Source organism: Thalia democratica, unplaced genomic scaffold, assembly GCF_965202585.1.
Source record: "Thalia democratica unplaced genomic scaffold, ktThaDemo2.hap1.1 HAP1_SCAFFOLD_1556, whole genome shotgun sequence".
Lineage (NCBI taxonomy): Eukaryota > Metazoa > Chordata > Thaliacea > Salpida > Salpidae > Thalia > Thalia democratica.
The window spans coordinates 1-11,311 of NW_028140398.1; the positions used below are offsets into that span (position 1 = coordinate 1).

The 11,311-nt window shown below is 32.2% G+C and overlaps 1 protein-coding gene across 1 annotated transcript; it reads left to right on the forward strand.

Moving 5' to 3' along the window:
* Positions 1-30: 30 nt before the first annotated feature.
* Positions 31-11,108, forward strand: LOC145848606 (uncharacterized). Its single transcript, XM_082953963.1, has 12 exons — positions 31-79; positions 1,157-1,317; positions 1,663-1,766; positions 2,164-2,195; positions 3,916-4,355; positions 4,629-4,725; positions 5,044-6,339; positions 6,643-6,723; positions 7,052-7,208; positions 8,794-8,925; positions 9,624-9,694; positions 10,876-11,108. Exons 2-12 carry the CDS (start codon positions 1,258-1,260, stop codon positions 11,106-11,108), a joined length of 2,703 nt encoding a protein of 900 aa, XP_082810089.1. The 5' UTR covers positions 31-79; positions 1,157-1,257.
* The last annotated feature ends 203 nt before the right edge of the window (positions 11,109-11,311 follow it).

Consider the following 11,311-nt stretch of genomic DNA (forward strand, 5'->3'; position numbering starts at 1 on the left):
ACTCAAGCATGGGTGAAAGAGCTGTGCGCGAAGATTGCGCCCGTCGCGCACGTCAACTGCCCTAAAAACAGAAAAACAAGTATGTTTTTATTACAGCTTTTTTTCAAACTTTTCATGTAAACAATATCAAATGTATAAAGATTGATTTTAAATGCTCGTGTGTCATAAAATAATGAGAGTCTCAGTTTTTTTACTGTGTTATTTTGTAATTTTAGTAAATTTATATACAACTGTCTAAAACTTAATTGTAAATATTCTGTTTGTGCCAAAACGTTTTAGTTTTGTGAAAAACTTAGTATTAAACATAATGCTATAGCTGAAAAATAAATTGGTTTAGACGTTTGACCAAGTTGAGAACTGAAATTTATTCAAAGCTATTTATAACTTTTATGTGACTTGTAAAAAAGTTAATTTTAAGAATACAAATCAACGTAAGAAAAACTAATTACGAAGTTTTTTTATGGAAAAAAAGTATTTCTTATTTAATTTTATCTTCAAAACCTTTGTACACACAAAGTTCATTTCAGTTATAGTTTTCAATTAAATTCGAGCCAATTTTTTTATAAAAACACTAACGTCAAAATTAGTAGACAAATATTACCGGCTATGTTAGAAAAACTCATTGTTCATTTAAATAAATTGCAGGTAATCTTAAAAAAAACTTGTGATGGGTTGAAAAATCAAAATATTGAATTGTATATTTATATTTTTTATTATAGTTTAACTGTGTTAATAGAACTTTAATTTGATTTTGAAATGCGGCCCCTTATTTTTTCTTTAAGATTTTTTTTATTGTAACTTAAATGGTCGTGCAACACCTTAAAACACCAGAATCAAAATCAAAGAGCCAAATTTTTACTGGATTTTTTCTATAAACCTAAAGAAATAAACTTCTTTTACCACCAGCAACCCAACAAACGAGACAAAGTAGTGTGTGTTTGTAGAGTTTTACAGCGATAGTTTTTCTTCAAAAATTTAATATATTTAGATATTCAAAAACTCAATTTTGTTAATTAAATTTTCTTGTACTTTTTTTGCACTTCAAATTATTAGAGTTTTTAATTTTTTATACAACCGCTATCAATACAGTTGATTTTGTTGACAAACCTAATGTTTGTTTTTTAATTTTAATATATTAAACTTAACAACTCAACAGACGAGACTCGTCAGTTCGCGTTTGTGGAGTTTTACAGCGAGAAGGATGCGGAGAAGGTTTGCACGCTGATAAACAACCCGACCGATTCGTTTCAATGCAGCATGATGCGGCATTACTACAAGATTTACAAGAAGCCCAACTCAACACAACTACTACATAAGGTTTGTATGACTGAGATTTTGTAAAATTTTAAATAGTTATAAATAATTACTACAAAATATACAAGAAGCCCAACTAAACACAATTACTTCATAAGGTTTGTATGACTGAGATTTTGTAAAATTTTACATAGTTATAATTAATTACTACAAGATTTACGAGAAGCCCAACTCAACACAATTACTTCATAAGGTTTGTTCAACCAGATTTTGTAATTTTTTTTTGTAAAATGATAATAAAAACTGTTAGACGAATATTCCTACCAATAAGTATATTTTTTATAACAACAATTTGACGCTCAAAAATTCTTTTTTGCTTTCAAAATCTTATTAACTAATAACGTGCAGCAATTAAGAAAAGCGAAGAAGTTTTTTGAAACAAGAAGAGACAGATTGTACAGAATAAAGGCGCGTGCTAGACTGGCAAGATTGCTGTGGAAAACTGGAAAAAGGTAGTTTATTTGATTAAATTTATCAGTCAACTATAATTTGTAATAGTAGTCACTTGGATTTGAATTATGCTTCAAATTTTTGGATTTGAATAATAAAAATGATACTATTATTTATTTTAAACTTACTTATTTAAGTTAAATATCATTACTTTAATATTTTGCCGCATTTTTTGAAAATTGAAATTAAGACCTTTTTCTTGGTTATATTGTTGTAAGAGTTGGTTAATAACATAACCAACGAGTTTCTGAATTTATACTTTAAGTAGATAATTTCAAGTACTTATATTGATTATTTACAACATCGTCATCAAAATAAAGTTGGATAAAATATTATAATACATCTTTTTAGTAAGCATACTACATAAACACATTTGTTAATAAATAAAATAATATTTAGATTTCATGATGAGGACATGTTTCCACGAAGAAGTAAGTTTATATATCTATATTCATATTTATATTTAATTAAAATAGAGTAGTAAAGTGTATTTAGTTTTAATAGAATGTACTACCTAGTTTATTCTTACACATCTATGTATGTATATATTTTTCCTTCATATAAACTGTTTAAAATATTTTTACATGATTATATAGGGAAATAATTATTTAATTTTACAAGTTTTATTGTACTAAAGGTCTGAATGTCATTTTAATTCCTGCCAGAGACAATAAAGCTATTTATCTTGTTTAATATTTAGTATACAGCTAAACAAACTTTATAAGCCAAGAATAAACTTATTGTACTTGTTTAAGTTTCCAGCAAAAAAGTTTCAAATAAAGTCCGTTTTATGAAAGCTTTATAATGCATTGTTGAAAATACGGTCGCTTTGCATTGTTTTTTGTTATATCAATGTGATGTGATCCCCTTGAGAATTTTATATGACGTACTAATTGACTTCATAAAACTTTTGTTTACATTCCACTTATGATTTTCCATTAAGCTTTTTTTCATTCATAGTTTTTGTAGCTTAATGTTGCTATGATTGTAAAAATTTTTAAAAAGTTTTAAACATTATTACAATTAGTTTAATTTTGTTATTAATGCTTTATATTTTAGAAAAGGTCGCTTAACCAGTTTTTAATACCACTTAAGATAATTATGGAAATGTAAAATATAATTAAGTTGTTAAAAAAATGTTTATTGCTTCATAGCTAAATTGAAAAGTGTTAAATTTTTAATTTTTTTTAAATATTTTGTTGTCTCAGACAAAATTGCACAACAAAAAACCTTTTCTGAATTTTTTCTACATAATGCACAGGAAATTTAGCTTTACAGTTCTTTATATAACAAACACGCGTTTTATTTATTTTTTACATAAAGTTACCAATGCTCAATAATTATTTTGATGTAATAGAAGTGTGAATTCCAAATATATAAAACAAACTTTGATGTTTAAAACAAAATTTGTAAAACCGAAATATATGTTATGCTTTATAAGTTATCAAATGAATAAAAAACTACTGTATACTTTTTATACTAGAAAAAAAAAAATGTTAAATTCAAACTTAGTAAATTGTCTAAGAATTTGAAGAATTTTGAATGGCATACCATTTTCTTTTCAAAAACTTAAAAAACTAAAGAAAAAAACTGTGTTTATGTATTTTGTGTAAAATATGAACATTATATAAGTATTTAAAAATTTTTTAAATAATTGTTCAAGCCAAACTTTTTATTCAGTTTAAACATAATTTGCTCGGGGGTTGCCAAAATCCTGGAATGCTTGAAAAACCTCGAATTTGGCAATTTAGGCTAAAAAAACCTGAAATTTTAAATAAAATTTTATCTTAAGTAGTAAAATTTCGATTTGACACCAAAAGTTATTATCATAAACATAACAATTTTTTGACATCATAAATTTTTTTTATCAAAAACACATTTAAATAACCTTTACTTAGTATATTTTAAATGTTGTTATACTATATAACACTGTTTTTTACCTTAAACTTTATTTTAAACTAAAAATAAACCCTAAAGCATGTAATTTTAAATAACTGGAAAAAAATTTGAAAACCTGGAGAAAATTAAAAAAAAAAATTTGGCAACCCTGCTTGCAGTCAACCTTTTACTACTATAACAATTTAGTATAATTTTTTTTTCAAAATTTGCGTGAATAAACCTGAATATTTCTCCCCCAATCCCACCATTTAGAAAGTGACTTTTACGATAATTTGCGACGGAAAACGCCCATCCTGCGCATCAACATGCGGACCATGACCACCCAGCTCCTCGACAACAAGCAACCGCAAGACCCCGCGAAGAGGAAGGGACGGAAGAGAAGGAGAAACAACTCGGAGCGGGCCGCCAAGAAGAGGAGAAAGTCATCGCAACAACAGCATCCTGCTCAAAGCCCGCAAGGTAACTCGAGTTTTAAAAAGCAGAAGAGGAAGGCGGTGGGGCGTGACGACGACAACGTTGGCGGGAAAAGGAAGAAGCGCGCGAACGACGTGGGGGAACCACCGAAAGTGAGATCGGAGGTGAGGGTGGTGGAGAGGAGGGCGAAGAGGAGAAGGAAGGCGAGGCAGTGGAAGGCGAGCGTGAACCAGATGAGACCCGATCACCTGAAGCTGAAAATACGAGCTTACAGATGGGTTTGTTATGAACTTTGATTTAAAAACCACGAGTAGGATTATAGTTGTGATTTTTTTAAAGTAACGTTGATTTTTAAGGTGTATTGAATTATTTATAGGGTACCATGATTAAACCATGATTAAAATTTTAAATAATAATATTTTTAGAATGTTTAGATTAAATTTTGAGAACAAAAATAAATTTTTTAATCACTCAACTGTTTGCGGGCTTAAATTTGCTCATTACATTGTTTTATTTCGGGAACAAAGAGCAAACTATTTTCATATGCGCAGAAAGAATGGAATGAATTGAAGAAGAGGTACAAGCAGACGCAGCGCAGAAACATGGGGCTGCAGAAAAATCTCATCAAGTACAAGCCCGGGTGTCTCGGTGAGTGAGAATAACTTCAATCTTTTAACGAAATAAAAAACCCCAATGAGTTAAAGCTTGTGTTTTTAAGCAAATTTCGGTGTACATTAAATAATTGAATTTAAAAGCAATAAAAATTAACAAAACAACTTTATTGCAAACTCGAAAACAATTAAAAAAAATATGTTTTTCAGTTATTTAAAACAGGCAGCTTAACTTAATTTCTTTATACTTTGAACATTTTATTTGATATTGTTTTCAACCACCAACAAAACCCGTATTTAACACATTATAAAGAAAAATATAATACCACTAAATATAATACCACTTATAACACAGGAACGGGCAACAACGTCTACACGTACCTCAAGCACCACGCCCAGCACGCAGAAGACTCCGCAGTGGGGGAAACCCCGGTTGTCAGGGAAGACTCCGTCCTGGTTGACAGGGAAGACTCGACCGCGGTTGTCATGGTAGAACCAACCCCTGATATTTTGCCCAAAAGCAACTATTTTCCCGGAAATCGACCGTCCGTGGGGCACCCGCCAGTCAAAGACGGCAATCACTGGAACGAGAAGCTGCAGAAGCTGAAGAGGAAACCAGAGAACGGCGGTAGAAAGAAAGGCGGTTCTCAGGAAAAACCTTGCTGCTCGAAAACGCTCGATGGACAAGCTAACTCCCGGCGCGGAAAACAACTCCCGAAGAGTCCGTCCCACCACCACCCCAATAATTCCGCGTCCCAGGAACCTCCGCCCGTCGCTATTGACTCACCAGACTACCTTACACCCTTTCCAACAGGACACTCCCCCAAAGGTTATACTCCTGAAAGCTGGGGACCGTCCAGCCCTGTCTATACACCAGGTAGTCCGTACTACAGCCCAAGTAGCCCAATTACTCCAAGTTATACGCCAACCAGTCCAAGTTATGCGCCAACCAGTCCAAGTTATGCGCCAACCAGTCCAAGTTATGCACCAACCAGTCCAGATTATGCGCCAACCAGTCCAAGTTATGCGCCAACCAGTCCAAGTTATGCGCCAAATAGTCCAAGTTATGCACCAACTAGTCCAGGTTATGCACCAACCAGTCCAGATTATGCACCAAATAGTCCAGATTATGCACCAAATAGTCCAGATTATGCACCAAATAGTCCAGATTATGCACCAAATAGTCCAGATTATGCACCAAATAGTCCAGATTATGCACCAAATAGTCCCAGTTATGCGCCAGATAGTCCCAGTTATGCGCCAACTAGACCAAGCTATGCGCCAGATAGTCCAAGTTATGCGCCAACTAGACCAAGCTATGCGCCAGATAGACCAAGCTATGCGCCTACTAGTTCAAACTATAACTTGACAAATTCTCCGACTCATTCCCCATCCTGGAACAACATTGATGCTGGCCGAACCAGCCCGCATTGCTCCCCTGCGAGCCGCCGGACCGAAAATGACGATCCTGCAGCCGTAGCGCCTCACAGCGGCCCGCGCGAGAGTTTTGAAGGCGGGAGCTCGACGAGCGGCTCCGGTTCGGGAAGTCCCCGGAAAAACAGATCAAACAGGGGAAGTGCTCGTGGCGATGACGAAGCTAACGGAAGGCCGTCAAATGTTTCTGATGACATGGACAGCCGAGCCAATACAAGTTGGTTTTGTTATCTGTTGTTTGTTAGTTCAGACAAGAGCAAGTTTTATTAAAAAAGTGTCTTTTCTTAGTCTATTGTTTTAAATTAGTAATGTTATTGTTTGTGATTTTGTTGAAAACAACAACTTAATAAAAAGTATCTTCTATAAAAAGTGGCTAACTCATCTACAAGTGTTAATTGTTAATTTGAATAAGGAAAAAAAAAACATATATTATATATGCAAGTACATGTTGTACAAATTAAATTTCTTAATACAAAAATTACACTTGATAGTTTTGAATCAAATAAGTAATTAACTGCAGATGGCAGTGTTATGAGTGTGGACGAAGAAGCGACAAACGGAAGGCCTTCAAGCTCAAATAGCGCCAGTCGAGCCAACATAAGTTTGTTTCTGCTGTTTGTTAATTTGATTGAGAATTAAAAAGTAGGAAAATTGTGTTTGCGGCGTCGGATGTTCCTTAATATATTCTGTAACAAACACTTAACAAGATTATAATTCATGTTTTATTAACTTCAACAAATGCAATTGAAAGTTGACGTTTTACTAAACTCGCCACTACATACAGATTCGGTCACGATGGCGTTTTTATATCAGTTTTTAATATTTAAGTAGTAATTAAAACGATCACTTCCGATTTGAGGTATGTTCTAATTGTGTTTAAACTCCTGATAAATTTTTCAAAATTTTACTTAACTCCTCGCTGCTTACAGATTCGGTTACGATGGCGGACACCGAGGACCTGGTCAAGAGGTACAGGAAGCAGAACGACGCGGAAGATAAGGAGGACGGGGAGAGCAGCTACACGTTCAAGGAGGGCGTTTTGATCGAAGTGAAGAACCACGTGATGGATAACCCCTACGATTACGAGTCAGTTTATTGTTTGTTGTTCTATAAAGTTTCTCACAAACGGTCGCTTCAGTACTTTGTACTTGAGTCCGCAGATCTCAGCGGTTCCTCGCAACTATACCTGCCTGATGAGTCCTAATAAGGAGGAAACTGGTTGTTGGTTGTGTGATGAAGTTAATATTAAGATTCAAATAGAAATAAAAATGATTACTTCTGATCGCAAGGCATATTCTAGATGTGTTGTTTTAAGTGCCCTTAACAAGTTTATTCAATTTATAGACTAGTGTATCGAAGCTACTTGTGTATTGGTTCATTGTTAATTAAAAAAATCCATAATCAACTACACCTGTTACCAGGTTGAGTAGCAACACACGAGGGTGGTTGTAGACAGTTTCGCACTTTTTGGCTCCTAAATGATTATGTGCAACAGGCCTAGTTGTAATAAAATGAAGAAATATAAATGATTTTTCAAAAAAAAAGCTATTTATTACTAGTAATGAGTAAGAATGCCAAATGAAAAAAAAAAGTTTAACAGAATGTCTTATTTTTTTCCATTCTTTTCCTAGTTGTTGTAAAATGTATGAAGAAATATAAATGATTTTTTAAAAACAAATCTATTTATTACTAATAATGAATAAGAATGCCAAGTTAAATTTTAAGTTTAACAGAGTGTCTTATTTTTTTCCATTCTTTTCTGTTTGTGTAATCCAAGGAAGATCTCAATTTTTAAACTCGAAGAACTCAAATACTTACTTTAAATTTTTTTTTATTAATTCAGTTTCTTATTTACATTGCAAATCCAAAAATTCAGCGCTATAAGTCGTTGAATTTTGTTTTAAACATCAATTAAAAAATTAATTAATTCTTAATAGCAGTTAACAAGTTTTAACACAAACTTTTCAAACTACTTCTACTTTAACAGTAAGCCAGTTTTCATTTGTTAGATTATAAAAACTAGCACAAATAGAAATTGGCTGTATTTGGTCAAACAACAACAGTTTATCATTAAAAATTTATGCCAAATATCAAGCAGAAAAGACATGCTAACATATCCGAATAAGCTTTTATAGAAGTAATCAGTTATAGTTAATTAAAACAGTTAAAGCTCGTGCAAAAGTGACGCACCGTGCGATAGCGATCCGTGCAATTGTAACCCGTTCCCACAGTTTAATATGTAGCTAATAAATAATTTAATTAATCAGAAACGACATATTCGCACACCCGAATCAACCAGAACCGTTTTATACTAAACAGTTAACTTAAAACGATTACAAATATAAGATCGCTATAGTTGATTATATATGTTTATCAAGGTTTCCCAAACTTTTTTTCAAATGGCCCCTTTTAGAGAATTTCAAAAAGCTATGGCCCCCTTGTACCAACATTACACAAAAACTACCATAAAAAACACCTAAGACCTTTGTTTTGGTCTTCATCAGCAACTCCAGAAAATCTAGTGTAAGTTTCAAATTATGACCTCATGGCCCAATTACTGCTAATGGCCTCCTGAGTATGTGTCACTGGGGGCCACTTGGCTCACTTTGGGAAAACATTATATATATATATATATATCTAATATAGTGTATAAAACACCAATTTATTACAGAAACGACATGCTAACGTACCCGGAGCAGCCGGAACCGCTTCCGGACCACAGGAAGCTGAGGGCGCATTTCGGCAGGTACGGCGAAGTGTGCTACGTCGACAGGATGAATAACGGGATGCGGGCTGTTGTAAGGTGAGTTTATGAAATGGAACTTAATATTAACTTAAGTTAGAACGCGTTGGTTACAGATACATTATACTAAATCCTAAAAGTCAAAAACTAGTTAGAACGACAAAAACTTTACGCATTAAAACTTATTGCTGTTTTATAAATTTTATAAGATTAACAGGTAAAGAAGTTTGATTAAAATAAGTGAACTTTCTTAAAAAAAAACAATTTAGGTTTAAATTATTAAAAAAAAAAAATTGAGTTTTTAGCTAGAATATTTTGTAAGAATATTTGTATGCTGCGGTTTTGAATAATTGATTTATGTAGAGGTTTATAAGTTATTAGTTTGGAATTTAAGTTTGACTTAGTGACTTTATTTTATTGGCTCCTTTATATCTTTAAGAGTTTGGCCTGTAATTATTTTAACTTTTTCCTTTGTGTTTGTTAGTTTTCAATCCTATCAATTACAGTTAAAGTTTTTAATAACGTATACGAATTAAGTTTTAAAGGCTAAATAAAATAAAACCAGCAAGCTATACAAAAAAAAAAACTAATGCCTAAAAAGTTCATTGGTGTTTTCTCATTTTATTAAACTATTAATAAGTAATTATACTGAAATAAGTTTTTTTTAGATAAAATCAGACAAATAATTGCTATTATCTTTAAACAAACAATTTAAATAATTTACTTATAGTCTGTAATATTATGAAACTAATTTGCAGGTTCAGAACAAAGCGTGCAGCCAATGAGGCCGTATTTGAAGAAAAATCTTTCCATGTTAGAGGGCTTGAAGGTATGTTTGTTTTGAAAATACTTGTAATATATCATTATTAAACTTCAAACTTTCGACAACAAGAAGTACAGTTTTTTTGCACACTTTTTATATGAAGAAAATTTTAAGAAAAATATAGTTTTCTGTTTATTGCTGCAGGGTTGCTACACACTCAAGCTACTCAGGCTAGTTTGCCTTTTTTTTTTGCAAATTTCAAGCTAGTTTTCTTACTTAATATACCATCAAGATAGTTTTTCAATAAATATCAGATTATCTCTTTATCAGGTCTTTGAGCTATTATTCTGGTATTTTTAGGAGATTAAATTTGATTAAAACTGTTTTTCTATGTTTATGACCCAAATTAAATATTATTTTTGATTTTCTTGCAAACTCAGGAAGACTAAATCAGGGTTGCCCAAAAGCCTGCATTCATGAAAAAACCTGGAATTTGACAATTTAGGCTTAGAAATCCTTGCAAAACCTGGAATTTGAGAAATTTTGAAAATAACCCTGAATTTTGAACAATTTGTACATGTTAAGTAGTAAAATTTCGATTTGACACAAACAAATTTATCGCATATATAGATTTTTTTTTGTTATCACCAAAAATTATTAAAAAAGAAAAAATTTAAAGATATAATTTCAATGTTTTTATACTATTTAACACAGTTTTTTACGTTAAACTTAATTTTATAATAAAAATAGACCTAAAACATGTAATTATAAAAACGTTGGAAAAATCTTGAAAATCTGGAGAAATTTTTCAAAAACATTTCAATCCTGTTAAAGCTAACTCGACGTAGCTCAGGCTGATTTATTTGACTCAAATAAAGGTTATCCTGCGGAAAAAAAAGAAAAATTTTACTTTCACAGGATACGAAAAAGAGTAGTTTTAGATATTAAAGGTTTTCACAGTAATTAAAAAAAAAAAATTATGGCTCAAATTAATTAATTTTTGCAATTTTTTTATAAACTTAGGCCAGCTAGTTTTTGGTCACTCAGAATTTTTTTGTCAAAAATAGTGCCAACTCTTCTCTAAACAAGATTAAACTTTATTTTTTCACGGGTCACGAATGAGTATTTGGGAGTTTTTATTTTGTTTAATTTTTTTTTCAATATTTTTATTTTATTGTACTGATTTTAGGTATTGCAAATTAACTGATTGCAAATTGTTTCGAAACTTTCAATTCCTTCACGCGCAGGTTACGAGGAAGAGGAGTACTGGGGAGTCTTGCACCACCACCGCATGATCAAACACCACGGCGTCAACTACATGGAGTACCTCAAGTACGGGGGAGGTACCGGCAACCAGAAGAAGGAAAGGAAGAGGGAGAGGGGAAGGGAGAAGGTGCGGAGGAAGTGCTACGAGTTCGCCGACCAGAACCGCAAGCTGCACGTCAACTTCAACGAGGACTTCATACAGTACTTCGATTAGTGATTTGTGATTTTTTATCATAAAGTTGGTACCATAGCTTGCTTCATTCAGAACTTTGATTAGGAATGCTAATTGTGATTTGAGAAAATAAAAAAAATTATCGGTAAAAAAAAATTGACCACATTGAACAGATTGTTTAGAAGAAAAAACTTTGTGGTTGGTAAACCTTTTTTGTTTTTTTTTTACATCATAAAATTTTTACC

Bases quoted from the DNA above. Each gene is read 5' to 3' on its own strand.
- LOC145848606 (XM_082953963.1), top strand. From the start codon at position 1,258: ATGATGCGGCATTACTACAAGATTTACAAGAAGCCCAACTCAACACAA. The intron at 1,767-2,163 runs GTAGTTTATTTG...AATAATATTTAG, and splicing joins CTGTGGAAAACTGGAAAAAG to ATTTCATGATGAGGACATGT. The intron at 6,340-6,642 runs GTTGGTTTTGTT...AATTAACTGCAG, and splicing joins GGACAGCCGAGCCAATACAA to ATGGCAGTGTTATGAGTGTG.